The sequence below is a fragment of the Grammomys surdaster genome, unplaced genomic scaffold, assembly GCF_004785775.1.
Source record: "Grammomys surdaster isolate TR1022 unplaced genomic scaffold, NIH_TR_1.0 133, whole genome shotgun sequence".
Classification (NCBI taxonomy): Eukaryota; Metazoa; Chordata; class Mammalia; order Rodentia; family Muridae; genus Grammomys; species Grammomys surdaster.
The window spans coordinates 14,415,919-14,439,621 of NW_021604591.1; the positions used below are offsets into that span (position 1 = coordinate 14,415,919).

A 23,703-nucleotide genomic window follows, 5' to 3' on the forward strand; every position below is an offset into this window, starting at 1 on the left:
CCCACATGCACAATTGTTTATTCACTTTACATCCCACTCACTGCCCTCCTCCCACTCACTCCCTCCCACAATCCATCCCAATCCTCCCTCCCCCTCTCCTCTGAGTGAGTAGGGCTCCCCCCAAACACAATTTTTTATTTTAAAGAAAATAGGACCATGTGGCACAAACGGCTCTCCACAGCCCTGCAATTGTCCCCAACTTAACACTTAACAGTGTCCCCAACTCCAGATGAGGCCATTCTGTGTCTGTTAGAGCAAAGGGTCAGACAAGCACCGTCCCATATCAGAAAGAGGCCCCAGACAAGAGGTCAGAGAAGGGGAACCTCAGTAGCCTTGCTGAACCAAAAGGCACAGCTTCTTGTCTGCACACCTGGAGCAGGGCAGTGATGGCTCTGGCCTCTGCCCTGTCCCAGCAAGCCACTTACCTTCCAATCTTTGTGCTTCCTGACCCCTGAGGTGACTCTTTAGACATGAATCTAGCTAGTATCTAGCTCAATTTTAGCCAATCCAAATAAATAAACTCATACTCATGGTCATAAAGACAAAGCCCAACAGCCTAGCTAGCTGATGCTGAAGTCTACTGTTGGACAACCAGCACTTTGGAGGCTGCAGCGGGAAGACTGTTTGTAGCCTGGGCTACACATTAATTAGGACACTCTCAGCTAAGACAGTGAGATTCTATCCTAAAACAAGATAAAACTCCACAGACCAAAACCATAGTAAAACCAAAAAACTCAACCAAACAAAAAAGAAGGTCAATAACTACTTGTTAATTGGTTAAAGTACTTAGCAGAATCCAAGTTGTAGCAGCCCTTCTCAGTCTGGAGAGAGAAGCCATCACTTAACTTATTCACTTAATAGCAGTCACTCATCAAACTCCCAGCCTCTACCACAGATCTGGGCACTGGGGACAAATGCAACGTCTAGGAGCGTGCCCCTGCTCTCTCAGGTCTGGTCACCATGGACAGCCTCAATATGCACCCATCCACTACCACTGCTAGCACCCAGTTCCCAGAATCTACACTATACAAGCTTCCTCCACACCGTACCTTCAGTGTTCACAAACCACTGTGAAAAAGAGCTTAGAGGTTTGTCTGAATAAACTCATTCCCTCATGTCTTGGTGGCTACGTAAGTTAGATGTGCCAGCCTGGAGTTACTCCAAAATCGCTTCCTAACCCACCTCTATAAGCATAACGACCACTAGCCCGGGCATACACCACATGTAAAGGACACACCCTTCTGATCTATTCCCTGCTAACTGCTATTGCCGAAACATTTTCTTTCTGAAGAGCTAGGCCCTGGGCTTTTCTATTTTCCTTTCTGTTCTTCTCTAGCCTCTTCTGCCCACTCTCAGTGTCCAGTGTGTGGTTTCACTGTCACAGATGAAACATTCTGGATAGTAAGTGGAGATCCACATACAAAAATTTAAGTTGTATACTCTTGGTTGTCAGACCACAGGTCTAAACTACAAAATAGCACTTATACAAGATGTCACCAGGTCCAGACTTATAATCCAAGAGACCTTGGGCTGCTTGGCAGCTTCAAGATTCAATGCCCTGTGTGAAACAGCTACCCCAACTGAGTACCTGAAGATCAAGATAGGCCAAAATGCCTATCACTTGTGGTTCACTAGCAATGCCCTCCTCTTGTCCCTGGCCCGGTGTGGAGGCCAGTAGTATAGTTACTGCCACAGCCTTATCCTGAAGGTGACAGGTACCTACCACTTTCCATCTGTTCTCAGTCTCTCCGTTTTGTAATTAAAAAAAGCCATCAGCAATTACAGCCTGCAGGCCAGATCTGGGGTTTGTAAACAAAGGATCTTTTACATTGAGACAGAGGTGACTTGCTACAAGAACGGACATCAAAGCCTAACACGATTTGTTACCTAGCAAATTTGTTACCTTGCCAGCTTCACCAATACTCTTACTGCAGACAGTGAAATTAATATTTCTTTTTGTCTCTTCTCCTGTTGGAAACTTCAGACTCCACGGCTAGATGTTCCCTATCTGGAGATCTGGGCATTCTTATGCCTTTTCTCAACACTAACAATTCCACCCAGCCTCTGAGATGCTTTGCAAATTCAATCAAATAACATTTGCTCCTCTTCTCAGAACACTTTCGAGAGCATCCCACTCTCAGCCACACCCCTACAGCTCCAGCTCAGCCCCTCAGAGGTTTGTAGAGAAAGGACAGCTAGCCCAGTCACCTTCATCATCTCTTTGGACAGCTCCCGCATGGTGGCCTGGATTTCTGGGATCTTCACAAGACTCTGCATTGCCTTCATCACTTCTGTGCTCTTCTGCAGAGAACCAGCTACTCTTAGGACCGCTGAAAAGGAAAGGCTGTATCACCCAGGAGTGTCCAAAAGACAGAACACAGAATGAGAGAGCCCAGCTCAGGCCTGCTTCTAGCACACGGACTGTCAAAGTTACTGCCATGCCTTCACGATACATCATTGTGCTAGATGTCTGAGAGGTCATTCTTTGAAACTGACTCCTACTTAGGTATAGTGGACAGTTTTAAGTCATCTTGACATAAGCTAGTCATCTGAAAGGAGACAGTCTCAAATAAGAAAATGCCTCCGTAAGACTGGGCTATATGCAAGCCTGTAGAATATTTTCTTAATTAGTGACTGATAGAGGCATACCCATTGTGGGTGATGCCATCCCTGGGTTCTATAAGAAAGCAGGCAGAGATACACAGAGAAACCCTGTCTTGAAAAACCAAAAAAAAAAAAAAAAAAGAAAGTAGGCTGAGCAAGCCATAATGAGCAAGCCCCCCCCTCCATAGCTTCTCCATCAGGTGCTATCTCCAAGTTCCTGCCCTGCTTGAGCTCCTGTCCTGACTTCCTTTGATGGTGAACTGTGATGTGGAAGCAAAAGCTGAATAAACCCTTTCCTCCCTAACTTGCTATTGGCTGTGGTATTTCATCATAGCAATAAAAAAACAAATTAAGGTACTAGGATATATGGTGTGAACTCTCTGAGAGTCACACCAATGAGCCACTGTGGAGGGTGGCCTGAAGGTCTGCAGTTGACCATTAGGGAGGGAGACTTAGTCTGACACCTGGAAACAAGTCACAAATGAAAGGCTGGGCTCAAGCCTAAGGTTCCCCAGTGGGAAGCAGAAGGCTTCCAGCTTAGGCAAGCAGAGTCTTCCATCCACTAGATGACAGTGTCTCCTCTGTGAAGAGCCTGTTGTTGCTGGTCCTCAGAAAAGTGAGATAAACAGAAGTAAAACAGAGAACTTACTCTGTGGGTCAACACAAGGCTACAGTTCCTTGCTAGGGAAAAGCCTTCTGTGACTTAACACTGTATACATCTTCTTTGTAAGGCAGTGTCATAGAAGCAATTGACTGTCTCCCTCTGTGTGTCCACTGCTAACATGTCAAGTGACAAGTGAGCAATGTTCCCAGTGTGTTATGGAATTCCATGAGATCTAAAGTTCTTAGAGTCATTCACTACTACAAAGCAAATTGCTGGCTAACAGTTACACATACTTTTCCTGTACTTCAGTGTCTAGTTAAGCCAGCAGACACTGAACACTTAACCTCAGCAGAGTCCAGACCCTAGGAATCATTCTTATCTAACAGAAAACATGAGTGAACAGGCAAATGCCTGTCTAAGGGGCACCGAGCATTTTCCTACATAAGGAAGCGTGCTTCAATTCTCCGACCACGGGGGTAGGAAAGCCAAGGGTTAATGTACAAGTAGCATTAGAAGATGGCTCAAGATCTGTGCAGCTGAGACAAGCAGTAACGCACCTATGCCATTAGGAGGAAAAAAAGACATTAGAAAATACTAAAGTTGCTGGGGAGTTGGCTCAGCAGGTAAATGTGCTTGCTGTACAAGCCTGCGGATCTGAGTTCAAATCCCCAGATCCTGTAAAAAGTGTTGTAGGGGGAGAGACAGGAGGATTGCTGGCCACCACCCCAGCTCCAGGATCACAGAATGTACTGGCCGGTTTTGTGTCCAAGTGATGTAATCTAGAGTCATCTGAGAGGAAGGAGCCTCAGTTGAGGAAATGCCCTCATAAGACCCAGCTAGAAGGCATTTTCTCAATTAGTGATCAGTGGGAGAAGGCTTAGCCCATTGTGTGGGGTTCCATTCCTGGGCTGGAGGTCCTGGATTCTGTAAGAAAGCAGGCTGAGTAAATATGGGGAAGCAAGCCAGCAATCAGCACCCCTCCATGGCTTCTGCATCAGCTCAAGCCTGGCCTGTGTGAGTTCCTGGCCTAACTTCCTTCAATGAACAGTGCTGTGGAAGTGTAAACTGAATAAACCCTTTACTCCCCGACTTTTAGGCAATAGTGTTTCATCAGAGTGGCAGAAACTCTGACCAGAAACCCTGTTTCAAAGCAATGGGCAAAAGGTGCTAGATCAGGATACCCAATATCCACTGGCCTCTGCATACTCACAGCTGTGTGCACCTGAACAGATGTGCATACACGCTCACACACATACCCAAATACAGAAAAAGAAAGAAAATCCTAAACTTGTTGTTGATCATTGTTCAAATGTGTGTGCGTGTGTATGACACACACACACAGGTAAATCCTGTGTGGGTCTTAAAATTATAAAAACACAGTGTCTGTGTGGCCTGTGCTTTATCTTTGCAGCACAGAGTACAGCAGCAGTTCAGGTCACTGATTGAGCTGGAATGTAAGAAGTGGAAGATAAAGCTGTCCCAGTTTCAACAGCATGGGGCCTGGTGAGGTGATGAGGAGTGCCCAGGACTGTACGGGTAACGTTTTTTTGCAAAGGGGTAGTGCGGGACTCATAAAGCATGCTAGTTCTAAGAGTCAACTACTCCAGAGGGAGCAGTCCTGGCTCTTCAGCCTCCTCGGGCTTTCCTCACACACGCTGCTTCTTATGAAGCCACTCATCATGAGGCCTTCCCAGAGGCCAAAATGATCAAGTTTCCAAACACCAAAACTACAAGCTACATAAACCTCTGTATGAAGCACCCACCAAAGATACTTTGTTACAGAAACAGAAAATGGACTAAGACATATGTAAAAATAGTGTCAGGAACTAACATTCTCACTGCTTCTCTTTAAGCCGACACTACAACTTCATGATGCCAGGCTATACTCCTGAGCTACAGCTCCCGTCCAGTAAATACCTCTTTTGGAGGGAGTTTGTTTTTAGTTTGTTTTTGTTTCTAGACAAGGTCTACTTTCAACTCATGACACTCCTTCTGTCTTAGCCTCCAGGTGCTATGGATACAGGCAGGAGCCCCATCCCCAACCACTTCTTTTCAGCACGGTCTTAGCCTTCACAACTACTCAGGGGAAAAAATAAAATGCATCCCAATAGGAAAGGAAGAAATGAAATTTCTGTATGCTGACGTCATGATATTACACTGAGAAATTCTTAACTCAGAAAACTATTAGAACTGACAAATTCAGTAAACTTGCAGGATTAAAAAAAATAACATAAAAATCTGAAGCAGTTCTTTCTCTTTGCTTCCTGGCTTCTGGCCAAGGTTTTATCTTACCTAAAGCTCATAGCAACAGGTTCACGTACCAAGGACAAAACCCTCCAGATCCATGAGTCAAAATAAACATCCTAATAAAACAATCTGGTTCTACAAACAAATAATGAGCCACCCAGAAAGAAACAAAACAATCTCATTTACAACAGAAACATGAAATTTTAAATATTTAGGCACTTTTACCATAAGAATGTAAATTAGTACTGCTATTACGGAAAATGATACGAAGGCCATCTCTGTTTGCATATAAATAAAATTCCAGCAACTGGGAGGCAGAAATAGGAGGGTCACTCTAAGCTTGAGGATAGTCTAAACTCACACAGTAAGTCCTAAGTCACTAGGCTACATAATAACCAGGCTACAAGACTGTTTTTGTTAGGGACAGTATTGCTGTCATGAAATACCATAACCAAAGCAACCTGGGAAGGAAAGGGTTTAATTGGCTTATGTATCCTAAGTCATAGACCACTGAGGGAAGCCAGCATAGGAACACTAACAGACCAGGAAACTGGAGGCAGCAGCCGATAGAGAAGTTATGGAGGAGTGCTGCTTGTAGGCTTGCTCAGCCTGCTTTCTTATAGAGCCCAGGACCAGCCCAGGGATAGCACCACCCGCAGTGAGCTGGCCCTCCTCTCATCACTCACGGACTGAGAACAAGCCTTATAGGCTTGCATACAGCCCGCTCTTATGGAGGCATTTTCTTAACTGACGTTCCTTCCTCTCAAATAACTTTAGTTTGTGTCAGGATAACAAGTCAATAATAATATATACTTCTAAGTAACATACAGTGGGGCTAAAGGCACAGCAGAGAGGCAGAGGCCTTGCTTAGCTTATGCACAGCCCAGGGTTCAATCCTTAGCACTGTAGCAATCTCAGAGGGCCAGGCAAGAAAGATGAAGCACATGCTAACTGTCCTAGCAGATCACAGCCACATTTTATCCTGGAAATGTAATTATGGTCTGTCAATCAGAAAATAAATGCATGCCAAGTACATGGGAAAGCATTTCATTTGAGGCTCTGTAACCACACACGTGTGCGTGCGTTCATGTGTGTGTGTGTGTGTGTGTGTGTGTGTGTGTGTGTAAAATAAAATGTTTGACTAAAATCAAAATATGGCAGGGTAATTTGGATGGTGTCCTGAAAGGAGTTATGATGAAGAAGGGGCTGTGGCCCCCACAAGTAAGGAAGGTAGAAACATACTGCATCTCTGACAAAGAGAACTACGTTCTGACATGTGGTGAATGTACTGTGATTACTTACAGGAAGTAGACAATAGCTGCATCTATTTCAAAATCACACAGGAAATGGAGAAGCTGACTTCCTAGGACAGCCCATGCCAGAAATACAGCCCCAATGAGACAGTGATCTTCCACTCACACGGTCATCTTCCCAGAGCCAAGGACACCATAAACCTATACAATGTATGTGTTACCCACAATGTCACCCCTGTTGGACAGAGTGACACCATCCTCCTCCTCTCCTGTAACAATCGCCAGGTTCTGTATGCAGACAAAGTAGGGTTGATGCCCTTTGTTCAAACAAAGTATGAACATTTCATTTTACATATTTCTGTTGTATTTTAAAATAATAAATCCATACACTAGGTACTTAGATATGTGCAAGTATTCTCTAAACTTTGTTAGAAGGTGTGTTTAAGGCTTTGCAGTATAATTTATGTCACAGTTTTTTCCATTTTTAAGGATGAATGTTATTTTGTATGGTATATGTGTACAAATATATGTTGTGTGTGCCCTGAGTACATAAGGAAATCCCAAACACTGGGGTTTTTCTCTAACGCTATTCACATTCTATTTTGAGACAGGGTCTCTCACTAAACATGAAGTTTGCTGTTTTGGCTAGGCTGGCAGGCAGAGAGCTCCTGGGATCTGCCTCCACCCCATACTAGGGGTATAGGCATGAGTGGCCATGCTCAGCTATTAATGGGTGCTGGGAATTCAAACTTACGTCCTCTTGTTTGTACAGCACACTTTTACCCACTGAGCCATCTTCCCAGCCCCAAGGCTGAATGATATTCTAATATGTATATGCAACATTTTATTTATCTCTCCATCCACAAATGGGCATTGACATTGCTTCACCCTTGAGCTACTATGAATCACATACAAATATGTGATGGTGCACATATCTGTTTATGCCTCTGCTTCTCATTCTCGAGTATATACCCAGAAGCAGAACTGTAAGATCATATGGTAATTCTATTCCTGCCCCACCTTTGAACCTCTTCCTTAACTCTTGTCCCCAATCAAAACATGCTCATCATCTGTCTTTTTCTGCAAGCAGCTGCTGTCAGAAAGCTGTTGCTTGCCAAGTATCTAATCACAACAATATATTAATAGCTGACAAAGGGTAACATCACCCACCTGGGAACAGCTACATTTTAATAAGAGAACATCTTAAGGGGAAAAAAAAATCCCTTCAGAGCAGTCACAGGCTAGGGCTGGATACAGAGCTCTAGGGCCAAGACTGGCAAACAGTGCTTAGAAACTCTGGTTATATGCCTTGCTTGTTTCCCACTCCCAAAATGGAGCCTTCCCTTTGCTTCCTTCTCAGATTCGGTACTGTTGCCCCTCAGCTGTATTAACTCTCCCAACGTAAAACAGTCTACCGTAGTCACTGATCTCAAGGAGCTAGCCCCGTCAGTCCCAAGTGAACCTTCTGTTGTAGCAGCATGTTTTCCTCCAATGAATGGCCTTGCAGTCTCGCCAGGCTCCCCTCCCTCAAGCTTGCTTAGTCTTCACTAAGGCTTTTCACTCTCACTCAGACTGCCCTTCCATTCCATGCACTGATTCAGACACTCACTCCATTCCACTTCCTCTCAGGTCCTAGGGCCTCCATCTTTGGCATCAGACTTCCCTGAGCCTGTAGTCTGGGCTCACAATAGCCCAGTTAGTTCTCCAGACCCCAGTATGAGTTAAATCCTTTACCTAACTCTGAGAACTCTGGCTTCAACCTTCCTTTCCAGCCCCACTTTCCAACTTTCTCCTTAGCGCACTTGTCAAACTATCTTCTGAACACAGCCTGAAATACTTCCGTTGTCTCTGTGCAATTACTCCTTCCACTTAGATTCCTCCCTCCATCTCCCAAATATCTCCACTCAACTCCACTGCCCGTTATCTCGACTGTCACTACAACAGGCTTCGCTTTGAGCTTGTCTTTAAAAATCAGTCAGGAAACAGCTGTAAAAACAGTATCTGCACCTCACTGCCCATCCTTTACAGACACCTCTACACCCCCTGCTCAGAGTCCCAAACTCCCAGGTCTTCCTTTAGTGTTGCAAACACTGTTCTCTCTGACCTCAGGGCCTTTATACAAGCAGTCCTCTCAGTTTGGAGTAAGTACCACCCACCCCTCCTATATGCACGCACGCACGCACGCACACACTCGTCCTCATATCCTGTTTCAGACTTCATCAGGGCCTGAAAACATCCTTCCTTGATTCTCTACTTCCCCTTTACAGCCCACAGGTATCAAGCAATTTGCAATTATAAACATATATTGATTTGATCAAGATTATTGGTTTTTTTAACTAAATTTATTCAAAGTATTGCTTTCTATTTGAGTCCTAAAAAAATTGTGCTTATACCTTTCAGAATTTAATCACAATTAAAAAAAGGGAGGGTGGGGGACAGCAAGATGGCTCCATGTGCAAAGGCGCCTACCAACACACTGATGACATGACTCCCTCCGTAGGATCCACATGACAGGAGAATTGACTCCCAAAAGTTGTCCTCTGACCTTCACATGTGTGTTGTTCATGTATGTTCCCACAACACATGCACAGCAAGTAAATATATAAAAAAGTAAATGTAATACTTCTTTTTGTTATTAAGAAAAGAAGACTGAACGGATGGCTCAGCAGTAAGAGCACTTGCTGCTCTTGAAGAGAACCTGGATTTGGTCCCCACCACCTACGTGGCAGCTCACAATTGCCTTAACTCTAGTTCCAGAGAATCAGGTACCCTCCTCGGACCTCATGGCATCAGGCATACTGTGGTACACACATATATATGCAGGCAGGTAAAACATTCATGCATATAGTACGTACATACATACATACATACAATCTTTCTTTAAAAAAAGAAAAGTAGAGGAAAGAATATAAGAAGAGAGTAAGGAAGAAAGTCTGGATTTTGCTTTTCAGCTCATCTGCATGAAAAGACCGAGTAGTGACTGATGAAGCCTACACTTAAACAGCCTAACCCATCTCTCCCCACTCTGACTCCCACTCCTCACCTAGTTCTTTTCTATTCATGCATTCATTCACTCACTCATTCACTCATTTGAGGATGTCTCCCTGCAGTCTTGACTGTACTCAAACTCTCAGATATCCTCCTGTCTCTGCCTCTTGAGTGCTGGGATTAAAGGTATGCACCACCATGGATCTGAATATAATTATCTTCAAAATAAAAAAATATGAAAGAAGCTGGACAGTGGTAGTTTATGGCTTTAATCCCAGCATCAAAATTTAAGGAGGTAGAGACAGTTGGATCTCTGTGAGTTTGAAGACAGCCTAGTTGAAAAAGTGAGGTCCAGGACAGGCAAGGGCTGTTACACATAGAAACCCTGACTTAAAAAAAAAAACAATAAAACAAAACAAATACTATGAAAGAAAATAAAAACATTAGTCTGAAAAATCCAACAAATGACTAAAATCACTTGCTTTCAGAAGAAAAGACAGTAAAAAGAAAACATACAAAAGAACTGAAAGGTTCAAGTTCCCAAATGGAAATAACCGTCCAGGAATAGCACTCTTCCCCTTAGAAACCCACTGGAGAACAGAAGCAATGGTATCTTAGATTGCCAGAGGGAATACAGGAAGTAGGTGAGGACACACGTCAAGGGACACCAGATAGGAAATGCAGCTTTAAGCTAATGGCAGATAGTTATCTATCTGGCTATTTACTCTAGTTTTGCAGACTTACATTTTACCATAATAAAGAACTAAGGAGAAAACAGTTCACAGAAGTACTTATTAGAGCAAGTGAAACTCCTCTTCCCTTAATCCAAGCCCTCAGCTTGGAGCGTCTTTTCTGGTATGTGTTATACTTATTTACACTCTTGCGCAAATACATGCTCCATTTACCCTCAGAGCACACGCTATACTTAACAGCCAACAACCTTGCTTGCCTATGAAAACGGCATGCCTCATATCCTCCTGCTGGCAAGTGCCATCTCAAGCTTGAATATGCCACAATTTATTGATTCAATTCCTCACTGAAGAAAAACAAAATGCTATCAGTTCCACTATTAATCAATGTCTTTCCAGTGTTGGCTTTAGGTATCTGCATTTTACTAACTGGGTAAATTTTTCTGATGTTTACAAATATGAACAATTATAAAATGAATGCAAAACAAATGAAACATCAAAAAGTTCAAAGTCAAACAAACATTAATGTCAAAAATAGTATGTGATGCGATGCTTCACTTAAACTATTACTCTAAGTGAGGGTGACACTGTGGGTAGACACTAGCGAGCCTGTCTACACAAGGTCTTCTATGTCTGACCGCATTGTTTCTCTATTATGACTACTGAAAACTTCTGCATTCAATGGTAATTACTTGGCAATACACAATAGGTTCGACTTCATTTTTTTCTTTTTTTTAAAGATTTATTTATTTATTATATATGAATACACTGTAGCTGTCTTCAGACACACCAGAAGAGGGCATCAGATCTCATTACAGATGGTTGTGAGCCACCATGTGGTTGCTGGGATCTGAACTCAGGACCTCTGGAAGTGCAGTCAGTGCTCTTAACCACTGAGCCATCTCTCCAGCCCCATTTTTTTCTTTTTAATTGTTAATGTTTTGAAACAGGATCTTACTATGTAACCCTGGCTGTCCTGGAACTAGCTATGTAGACCAGGTCACCTCCAACTCATTGGCATCCACCTGCCTCTGCCTCTTAAATGCAGAGATTAAAGGTGTGCACCATCATGCTTGGCCGGGACTTTGCTCGCTCCATGTTATTACACTGCCATGATTAAATTTGGTACCATGTCAAAAATGCAAATAAGCAAGTTAAAATCTCATGAAAGTAAATCATTTTAACATGACCCATAAACACATATGCCGAGTTTATAAACAATAATGAAAGATGACTTAAAATTTTGTTAATTCTCAAAGAAAAATCACAAGAAAAAGAATATATTCTTTGACTCCTCTGTAAAATCTGCCAGAATGAAAATGGCTGGCCTTACTAGGAGTGGTGGTCCACATCTTTGTTCCTAGCACTGGAATGCAGAGGCAGATGAGTCTCTGTGAGCTCAAGGCCAGCCTGGTCTACATAGTCAGTTCCAGCACAGGACAGGACAGGACAGGACAGGACAGGACAGGACAGGGGATAGAATAGGATAGGATAGGGGATTCTCAGTACCCACATAGCAGCTAACAGTCATATAGGATTCCATTTCCACTGGATATGACGTCCCCTTCTGCAGGTACTCCACACATATATTGTACAGACATACATGCAGGCAAAACACTCATATACAGAAAGGAAAGCTAAATAAAATTTTAAAAAACATATAATAAAAGTCTCTAAAAAGTGAACTAATGAATCAAGGATTCTGCTCCACATTTGATATTAAAAATACATACAGAAAACAACTACATACTACAGGTAAACAGTCACTAGCATTTGAACCTGCTTTATGGGTATGGTCTTCACATTACACCCATTACACGGCCAGACACTCTTTTCTAAGCTAGAGATAGATCCACAGGTTAGACAATGTATACTAGCAGGACACAATGTATACATTAAGAATACAGCAATGCTGGGCATGGTAGTCCATGCCTTTAATTCCAGCATTCAGGAAGCAGAGGCAAATGGATCTTTCTGAATTCCAGGACAACTAGGGCTACATATTGAGATTCCAAACAAACAAACAAGACTGGGGCTATAGCTCAGTGGTGTATCACTTGCCTAGCTAATACAAGGCTCTATATTCAATTCCTAACACTGTTTTTTTTTTTAAACCAACTGAACAAATTAATTTCATTAGAAATCAATTACTTAGAAGCCAGGCTTGGCAGCACAAGTCTTTGATCCCAGCACTTGGGAGGCAGAGGCAGATAGGTCTCTGAGTTTCAGGCCAAACTGGTCTACAAGGTGAGTTGTGGGACAGCCAGGGCTGTTACACAGAGAAACTCTATTAAGAAAGAGAGAGAAAGAGAGAGAGAGGGAGGGAGGGAGGGAGGGAGGGAGGGAGGGAGGGAGGGAGGGAGGGAAGGAGGGAGGGAGTTATAGAGTTATGTTGACAGAAGCTTTAGAAAAGGCTTTACACTGTGCCTAACATCTTAATTGAGACCTGCAAGACAAGGACCGAGCATTTCAAGAGCTGTGGGCACTGTGTACTTGCAGAGAGATCATCAAATGTAAAGAGAAGCGTAAGCTGATCCAGTTCCAGGGACAGAAAGAGCAATACAAATGGATGTAGAGAAGAAAGGAGACAAGGAAGACATGAAGTCAGAGTACACAGGACTTCCAAGATCAAATAGAATCTGAATTTTAATCAAATGCTACAAGAAGGCATAGTATCTAAATAGAATACTCAAAAGTGGATGTTCATTTTGTGAAGTGCATTCAAGGGTCGATTCGAGTCTGGACTGCAGCTGAACATATAAATTGAATATGTTCTAACGTCTAAACAAAGACTTCTATGTAGATTTACTATTTCAAAACCATTGGCAAAAAAGTGAGTAATGAAATAATAGTAACAATTATATTCTACATTTGTACAGTACCCTAGTTAGGACAATGTGAAAAGTTAAAAAATCAGATTTGAGCCTCTTCTTCCTATGCAAGGAAACCAGTGTTGACAGTAACAATGGCAGCAGCATTATTGGGGGATGTAAGGTACCTGGGCCTTACCAAGTTGATTCTTCATGCCCATGAGCACAGAGTTCATGTGTGCTTTGGATGCATAGAGCTTGCTCACAGCCTTCCTTGACCTGATCATTTCCTTGGCCAGAACCACACAGACTTCCTTTTGGCCCTTCTTGGCTGCATCTTTCACAGACCGTTTTACTTTCTCTTCTTCTCTTTGGATATCTAAATTTAGAACAGAATATCAAAAGCCATGGGTAGGGGCTGGAGAGATATTGCTGCCCAATCTTGACACCAGAGTTCAGAAGTCACAACCCACAACAGGGGGCTCACAATGCTTAACTCCAGCTCCAAGGAATATGACACCCTCTTATGGTCTCTTTGGCCACCCACATACCTATATACAAACATAAACACACACCACAAAGGACAAATAGGGCTTGGTAGTACTCAAACTGTTTTTTTTTTAATCTAAATATATCTGTAAGTAGAAAATTATCAGAGGATATAGATAAAATAAAAATATTACTACATGGGTATTTAGTACTTCCTGAAACAAGACTAACATAGTTTGACAATAAGCAGAAGTATAATCCTATTATACTTTAAGAACCTTTGAGAGCCTGCTCTAACACTGCTTGGTACCTATCTATACTAAGGAGCTATAGAATGAACTATACATACATCTCAAAGCTTATTCTGAGCATCAGTATGCAGCTTTCTTACAAGTAAGAAAGTACACTCTCTAAACATAATTGCTAAAAATCTACAGCTTAAAGAGAGCCTGAACACATGAAAGCTGATCATGTCAGCATCAGTAAGAGTGTAGACATGTCTGTATTATTATATGCCTTATAACCAGTAAAAACTTTTGGATTTTAGAAACTGTGGCAAAATACATGTAACACAATTTACCACCTTAACTATTCATAATTCTACAGTTAAACAGTGATTTGGACCAGCAGGTCATTCTTCCATGACAGGGTCCTGAGGGGGAGGTTTAGGAGATCAGAAGATAAAGATAGAAGACAGGGAAGATAATAAAATTTGTGACCAGGTCTTTCAAAAACTATGTCTTAGGCCAAGCAAGTTTATTAAGAAGTACAGCATCAAAAAAAAAAAAAAAAAAAAGTACAGCATCTTATATACTATTTTTAGGGGAAAAATTAAACAGTCAGCAGAAGCTACAGTAGAGTGGGACTACATCACCAAGAAACTAATCAATGTTGCACATAGGGAACATTAGAGACTTGAGTGCACAACGACCTTGGAAATGATAACCATAGCCCTTTTGCAGGAGGAAGAGCTGGCTTCTCAGGATCTGAAACCAAAACTCCTGCAAGGGTCCCATCTCCCTCCAGTGGGCCCTCTAATGATACACTGGCTGAATAAATTCAAGGCTGGATCAGGACATGTTACACAGATGTGGGCCAATCAACCAAATAAACCTTTCTTCAAACTGACCAACTCTAAATTAGAGGAAGAAAACTCTTGAGAGACTTCAAAAACTCCAACCCTGAGAAGAGACTGGATTTTTTGGCTTCCCAAATCCTACCTCAGCTTTGCAGGTCTTTTTCTCTGTATATCTACTACATACCCGTGTCGGCTGTTATCTGCGGTGTTTGTAACTTCTCCACTGCTACCTGCTACACACCAGATTCTTTTTCTGCATTTTAATTTTTTAATTGGCAGAGAAAATGAACCTGATCAAGATCCCTAGATTGTAAGATTGTATCAATGTTAGTTAAAGAGATCCACCTTCATTTTGGAGGAGGAAGTACCACAAAGCCACATATTTTTATATTTGGAAAAAGAAAGCAACTCCTAAACTGGACACTATTTGGGGGCAATTCCCTATTCTACAACACTGGGGAAGACTTGGAGGAAAATTCAAATCATTTGCAGAGTTTAAGTATGGTGGTACACACCTATAATCCCAGCAGCCAAGAGACAGAGGAAGAACGATCATAATTCTAAATCAACTTGCGCTAACTTATTCCCAAAAAAGTCGCTTGGAAAAATCCAGGTGTAGTTGTTTTGTATATTTTGAAAATCAGAAAGGGTGTGTGAAGGAGTCCTACATTCCCCAACTTCAGACTCAGCCCTGAAACCCTGAAATGGGTCAAGAAGCACCATTTCATTGCTGTTTCCTGAGACTGTTAATAAATACAGAGAAAAACAGGAAGTCTAACATGGCCAGGAGGTAGAATCATTTCAAGATAGTGTTAAATTTGACTTCTTAGTATTGTATTAAATACTTTTACAAGGTTTATCAGATGGCAGGTTTCTTGTAACTAACTTTGGCTTTGACTTAAAGATATACTGATTTATGGAGTCAGAAAGTCCTCAGTACATTTTTATAAGTTCATAAACTGGTATTAGCACTTCCATGAATGTTCAGTAAAATTCATCAGTGAAACCATTAGGTCTGAAGATTATATTTTGATTGAAAGGTTTTTTTGATCATTGATTCAATGATCACGGTTGACTGTGACTTGAGACTTGAATTGGGGCAAACATGCAATCTTATTTGGAGGATGTTCCATGCACACCTGAGAAAATGCATATTCTGCTGTTGCTGGAAATTCTGTATATGTCTAAATAGATATAGCTGGTTTCTTCCATTGTTCTAATACATTTCTTTACTTAACCATTTGGAACAGTAAAGTCTCTTACTATTATTGAAATCCTACTACTTCTTTCAATTCTTTTCCTCTTTTATACTTTAAGAGTATTTAGTTAGATGGAAAATGTATATGATCAGGTAGATATTAGGTTATATTAGAACTTTTATTAATATAATAAGCTCGTTTCTCAGGAATTTTTTTTAATGTTTTAAGAGTTTGGTTTACCATGATGTAAAGTTACAGCCATTCATCTGTGATGCAGTATCTTTTTCTAACTTTGTATCCTCAATCTATATGTGATTTTGGATTTAAACTGAGTTTGCTGTAGACACCATATAGTTCAATAGTGCTCTTTAATGCCTTTTGACTATTTCTTTTGATTAAGTAGTTTAGCTCATTTATATTTAAAAAGGAATTAAATACAGACACTGTGACTCATACCTATAATACCAATGCACTGGAGGCTGAGGCAGAAGTCAGACAAGCAAGCACATGGAAAACTTAGCACGCTGGGCATCTATTTTGCTTGAGCTATGCACACATCTCTCTCCTAACAAAACACCTAGCAACCCAGGACGCTTATCTGCACCAAGCTGCATAAACACCCTGCTCCAAACAACGGAATAAGTCTCATCTCCTTAGCAACCTTTAATAACTCCCCTTTTGAGAACAGCTTCCATTCCAATACATTCCAGGACATATATAGCTGGACACTGAAGGCAGGGTCCAGAACTAGTTTTGGGTATAATAATAGTAATGCAAACTGTCTTCTGAGTGAACTTTCAGAAAAAAATTCTCATGGCTATGTATGCCGGGCATGTACATAATTAAAATCAGCTGCAACAGGGAGAGATGGCTCTGCAATTAAGAGCACTAGCCACTCTTCCAGAAGACCTGAGTTTAATTTCCAGCACCTACATGGCAACTCACAACTGCCTATAACTCCTGTTTCAGGAGATCTGACACACAGACATATAAGCAGTCAAATCACCAATGTGCATAAAATAAAAATAAATAATTTTTTAAAAATCAACTGCAATATGGGCTATATATTATATCAATGAACTATTTGTGCTAATAGCATACATTTTATTCCTGTATATTATATGCCACAATAAATTTTATAAACATTTTTAAATAATGAAAGCTGTTATTTACTTGTTTACTTGCATTTAATTATATCCAATTTTTTTGTTGTTTTTTTTGTGTTTTGAGACATGGTTTCTCTGTGTAGCCCTGGCTGTCCTGGAACTCACTCTGTAGACCAGGCTGGCCTCGAACTCAGAAATCCGCCTGTCTCTGCCTCCTAAGTGCTGGGATTAAAGGCGTGCGTCACCACTGCCCGGCTATATCCAAAATTCTTTGTATGTATCTAGTTTTGATTTTCCTTTGGCCCATAATTGCTAAAGATTGTTTTATATTTACATAAATGCATATTAGCCTACTGAGTTTATGTACTACATGTGTACAGGTACCCTTGGAGGCAAGAACAGGGCATCAGATACCTGGAGTTGGAGTTACTGCCCAGGGTAGATGCTGAGAACCAATCCAAGGTCCTCTCATTAAGTGCTCTTAGTCTCTGAGCTGTCTCTATGGCCCCAGGCTACAGTTTCTTTAACATTTCTTATGCTGACAAGAGGCTCAGCTTTTAGCTTAAAAATATTTAACTTCATTTTAACCTTTGAACAGTATTCTCTCTGGATATGTTTTTTTTTTCTTTTTTTTCTAAGACAGGGTTTCTCTATGCAACCCTGGCTGTCCTAGAACTCATTCTGTAGACCAAGCTGCCCTCGAATTCAGAGATCTAGTTGCCTCTGCATCCCAAGTGCTGGGATTAAAAGCATGCACCACCACCACCCAGCTTATATATAGAAATTTAGTGTAAAACTTTTTCTTCTACCACATTAAATATATTCTGGCTTACATAATTTCTGATAATTAAGTTTTAACCATTCTTACTGTTTTCTGTATTTATTTACTTACAGTGTTGCAGACTGAACCCAGGCCCTCACACACTTCAGGCAACAGATGCTCTACCACTGTTTCCTAAATCTAATGTGCTTATTTTTAGGCTGTCTGTCCTTACTGAAGTAAACTAAACATGTTGTGCCTCAATGTTGTTTTCTCTAATTGATTCAACTTTGGGATAATTCTTTTTGCTCTGTGGACTTATTGAAAATACTCAGTTATAATTTCATCTGATCTCTTAACTCTTCTGATACTCAAATTATACACAGCAGACCACTTAACATCATCCACAAGTCACAGTAGCTCTGTTGGTCTTTTTCTTTTTTTGTAGCATAGTTTGTGCCTTTTTTTTTTATACTGTCTAATCTATTGTTGTGTCCATTTAGTGAAGTTTTGCTTTATTTTTAAAAAGTTTTTCTCTATTTTGCTTATGACTTTGTTTGTTTTAAATTATTTAACATATTTCTGAAATGGAAACTTCTGGTTTCTTTGGAGAATCAGTTGTGTTGGATGGTGTTTTGCTGGGGCAAACACATGAAGGAATATTTTCCTGAAGCGGACACAAGTGAAAGGATGTTTCACTGAAGCAGATACAGGTGAAGGGATAATCTGCTAAAGTAAGCATTTAAGAGGACTCATGATGAACAATTCTTCACTAATGACACTCATGTACTGGTCTGCCTTACATGCGTTGCTGAGCTCCATTTGTTATGACTCCATAGAGATATGCACCAAAAAACTTCGCAAGAGGTTCCTGCTGCTTCTTGCTGCTTCAGTGGACTTGGGGCAACAGGCAGAGTGATGTCAGCTGATACAAACTCACGTGCTGAGGCACAACACATGGTGAGGCAAGACTCATGGAGGACTCATATTTGGAGAGAGTATAAATAGGACCCAACAGACAGTGAATAGAGCTTGGCTTGCTTGCATAGCTAGCTTTGCAGCTCTTCTTGATCTTGAGTCTTCGCTTGAGAGACACAGCCCTGGTGGTCCTAGTCCCTCCTGCTGACTTGTGCCAATTCAGCTGAGGCCTGGCTGTCTCTAAGTCGTGCTATTGCTGCTGATTCATGTTTGCTATTCCAACACTACTAAACTGGACTGTTGGTATATTCGTCAAGTGTTTGTGAGTGGATCATCTGCCACTTATGATTCCTGTGAAATGAACTGCTGATTTCCAGACAACACAGATGGGATTGGCTCTAAAGAACAATTTCTAAACAGGTCCACTTCCCCCATATCCTAATAACCTTTCTTTTCCACTACCTCTGGTGGGTGGTAGGCTAGAAGAGAGGTTAAAGCATTTAAGAACCATCATTAAAAATAGGGCTAAGAAAAATCCTTCATATTTCTTATCCCTTTTAGCTTAATTGGTTTTTTGTTTTTGTTTATTTCTATCGGCCAATGCATTTAATTTGCGTGGCCTTTTTACTTGGCATGAGAATGACTCACAGTTAGGTGTCATAATTTTGTAGTCCTTTAAAGAGCATTAAGTTTTATTCTGACTGGCAGCTAAGTCACTTGTAGATCAACTTCAAGACCTGTTCATAAGCTTTCCTCATAAATATGCCCTTATTCTTACCTTAATACTAAATGTGGCCCTTCTCCAGTCTGTACTGAATGTCCCAGATTTTAACAAAATCTCTTTACTGTGTTTGCAAAACTAAACCATCTTCCATCCCTTTGTTAGCTTTAGGAACTGTTCAGCTTAAAACTTCCTGGTAGTTGTTCTGTTCCATTAATTATTCTGTCAGTCTCTGCAGATACCACTCTAAGTAAGTATTCAGCCACAGACTCACACCCTGTGGAGATGTCTGAAGTTCTTTCCCTGGTTATGTTCCTCTTCTCTATTACTCAGTATCACAAATTTTAGCCTCCCTTACCCTGATCTCCAAATCTTCAATTCAACAAGACCACCATGTTCTTTCTGGAATCCTCCCCATGTGCTACATTCAAGAAAGTATCTCTAGCAAAAAGACAGACTATGAGGATTCTCTTTCTGTTTCTTTTGCCAGTATTCAGTCATCTGCCCAGTGTGAAAAGCAGTTGTTTCATAGATGACGCATTCAAACTTTCATTTGCAATTGAAGTAGAAGTGTTAAGACCAAAATTAACACAGCTGGGAAAAGAATTCTCATCTCTAATTCTTTTTTAAAGTCGTGATACTGTAATCCTGGGACGCTTTTCTAGTATCAATCTTTTCTATTCATAAAGATGTTTTTAAAAAATTCCTTTAAGGAGGAAGAGAATAGTATACCCCTATAGTATAATAGTAGAGGCAAGAGAATACTGGAGGTTAAAGGTTTAAGAAAGGATAGGACAGACCAGGGAAGTAGAGTGCAGGTGATTAGTCAAAACTGAGGTTCTAAAAACCCTTAGGGAAACTCACTACTTTATAAGAGAATTAAAAGTTAATTCTAAGAAATGTAAATCAAATTAACCTGCATGGATCAACAATACTTCTCCCAGAAGACATGGAATTATTAAATAAAAATCTCAGTGCCAAGGCTTACTTGTGGTAACAAGGAGACCCCAGAAGCACTATAATAACAGGCCATTGTCATTATCTTTTGGCTGCCCACCAGAACTATATGGTAAGACTTTACTGCTGAGGAAGGACATATTCTGGCTACGAGACATAGAGGAATCAAACTGGAACTGACCTGAAAACTTCCTCTCTACAGGCCAGTTTCACAGTGCTGGAAAGTGCTATGCAGGGGAAGTGTGGAGTGGGAATGAAGCCATCAATATTATTATTCAGCAGCAAATCTTACACACTACAATACTGACCTGCCAGAGAAGACATATTCACTAGTTTAATAATGGCACAAAGGATACTGAGGTAGCCAATAGCTTTTCGGTTGGATTTGTCATCTGATCCATAGAAGGGAATTCCTATCTGGTACTTTATACCTGGACAAAGACTATGGCTTAGGATGTCTAGGCCCAACAGGGTAACCAACTACTGATGACTTGCTAAACAGTCATGTTGATAGATTAGTGATACTCTACCATGGTTAGTGATAGATAGTGAATTCTATACCTTGTTTATAATTAGGAACTCAAAACTGGTCAAAATGCTGAGAACAAATGACTACTGAATGTTCAGCCCTAAATGACAGCTAAATCAACATCCCATCCAAAGCTCAGGGACCATCTCAGAAGAAGAGGTAGAAAGAATATACACATGTGGAAGACTGCTGTGAAATACTGTCTTCTGGACGACATAGCCATTGCACACAGAACTCACTACAGCTATGGATGCCTGCGTAGACCTGCACAGATCAAGCCAACAAAAACAGTCACCATTCCAACAAACAGCACTGACTGGACTCCATGGGTTATAGGGGAGTGGGTGTAGATATGAATATGAAGTGGAGGACGATGACATGAATTGTCTGAGAGGAGTGGGAGGGGGATATGGGGGTTGGGTATAATCAAGACAATTGCTTATATGTATGATGTTGTCAAAAATAAATAAAACTTAGAAAAAAAACTTAGTTTAAGCATGACCATTTCTTGGTCACTCACTTTAATTTCAAATGGTACTAAAAAAAAAGTAACTTTTATTTAGAAATATATTGTTCCCAATTTAAAGTTATGTTAAAGTATGCAGAGAGTAGAGATAATGGAATTGCACTGATTTTTTATGCACAACTTATTTAATGTACAAGCACAAGGAGCTTTCTTCTGCTTCTTCACAATAGTCTGTGTCAATCATTATCTTTTTTATTCTGAGTATAGAATAAGAAAACAAAATAATGAGAACATCTACACATAATTAGTATGGGAATAAATGATGTCATAATGTAGAGGTGAGTTTACTTTTATGTACTAAAATGAAATAGAGCATTAAGAGTATAGAATGGAAAACATAAAATAGTAATTTACCTCTTATTTGCCTGTCAACAACTCTCATTTCCTTTCTGATCTTCAGTGACCATTCATTAACCTGGAGAAAATTTTAAATAAGGAATTATCAGAGAGGCAAACATTGCTAGTCAATTTTGCACATTCTTAATAATTCTATATTAATTCTATATTGAGTTTAGTCACGATTTTTTTTAATTCTGCAGAAAGATCTTTAGGGCCATTTGTTTCTTTCTTCCTTCTCTTTTCCTTCTTTCATTTTTTTTTTTAAACTAACAATTCGATCACAGTACACAGGCACTCCAAACTGTTTATAGCCTGGCAGGGAAGAACACTTTATGGAAAACTCTGAGGGTACACTAGTATTTTTTACATGGTACCTGGGCAAAGGCAATCTTGGGGGAATCAGAAGATTTTCATCTTTTACACATAATTATTTTAAAAATTACTCTGCCTGTGTACTCCGAACTTATATTTTTATAAGTTATTTTTCTCCCTGTCAGGTTAACTCTGAGGCACTAAATGTCACCAGCTAGAGATACTGGTGTAGGGACTCTAATAACAAGCACATTCTCATGCCAAGAAACTGCCTTCCAGTTCTTTTTCCTTTTTCAAAAATATTGAAGAAAAATCTGAGGTGTCAGCTGATGGATCATTAAAATTTATATTAAATTACTGCATCCGTTTTGGCACATGATGTGGAAGAACTGAGTGACATTGCTACTTCAATGCCCTTCCATCACCAGCTACTTACTGACAGGGCTTTCACTTTCAGTACTTTCATCAAACCAAAAGTTCTATATTAATTGTAAAGGAAGAACATGGAACCCTGTAACACCCACACACAAGTACATGAACTAAACTGCATTTAACAATTCCTATCAGTAGAAGATGTGTTTCTATTGAATTTCAAGTTTAACTTTTAATAATTACTTACCAAAGTCTGTAAAATATTTATAAAAACGATAATGCCACTGAAAGAAATGTTTCAATACTTAAAAGGCAGGCATGACTTATAATCCCAAAGCTGGGGAACAGAGACAAGTCAATCCCTGGAGTTCACTGGCCAACTAGCTACAATGGTGAGCTTCAGGCTTAATGAGCTTTTAGGTTTAGTCTTAGGGGAATAAGGCAGAAAGTGAAACTTGACATCCTCTTCTGGCACATGCACAGGCATGACATCTACATACACACACAAAAATTAAAAACCATAAAGAAAACTAGGAGGTGATGCAATTTTTAAATAATTAATCAGGCTAGATTTATTTACAGTTTAAGTTAAATTTACATAATATACAACTAATCCTGCTAAGGTATGTAACTGATGGTGAAAGTCAGTACAGCTTGCTATCAACCCTTCAAAGCTAGATTTATTTACAGTTTAAGTTAAATTTACATAATATACAACTAATCCTGCTAAGGTATGTAACTGATGGTGAAAGTCAGTACAGCTTGCTATCAACCCTTCAAAGCTTTTCACCTCCTTGGAATACAGTACACATCTTAAGTAATCCCTTATCTCCCATCTGCCAACTCCTTGGCAACCAGTATTTTATTTTCTGTCTTTATAGAAATGGTTGTTCTGATTATTTCATATAAAAATATTCATATTCAAAGTGTGTGCCCTTGGCTCTAAATTCTTTCATTTCATAGCATGTTTTCAAGGTTCACACATGTTGTAGCACGTAAGTCATCTTTTTTTATGTTTGACCTTCAACCCATTATATGCATACACCACAAACTGTTTCTCTCTCCACTTGTTGATGGCCATCTGAGTTTGCTATCACCTTTTGGCTACTGTTATTATTTGTGTATAAATTAAAAAAAAATACTGCTGGGCGGTGGTGGCGCATGCCTTTAGTCCCAGCACTTGGGAGGCAGAGGCAGGCGGA

The 23,703-nt window shown here is 40.4% G+C and overlaps 1 protein-coding gene across 2 annotated transcripts in view; it reads right to left on the reverse strand.

Moving 5' to 3' along the window:
* Nucleotides 1-23,703, reverse strand: part of Chmp3 (charged multivesicular body protein 3) — a 37,183-nt gene that overhangs the window by 6,543 nt on the left and 6,937 nt on the right. For both annotated transcript variants that reach the window (XM_028762280.1, XM_028762281.1), the window contains exons 2-4: nt 21,833-21,893; nt 13,395-13,574; nt 2,209-2,330 (exon numbers count right to left, since the gene is read on the reverse strand). In XM_028762280.1, the coding sequence (XP_028618113.1) occupies nt 2,209-2,330; nt 13,395-13,574; nt 21,833-21,893 (363 nt within the window). The remainder of the gene's footprint in view (nt 1-2,208; nt 2,331-13,394; nt 13,575-21,832; nt 21,894-23,703) is intronic.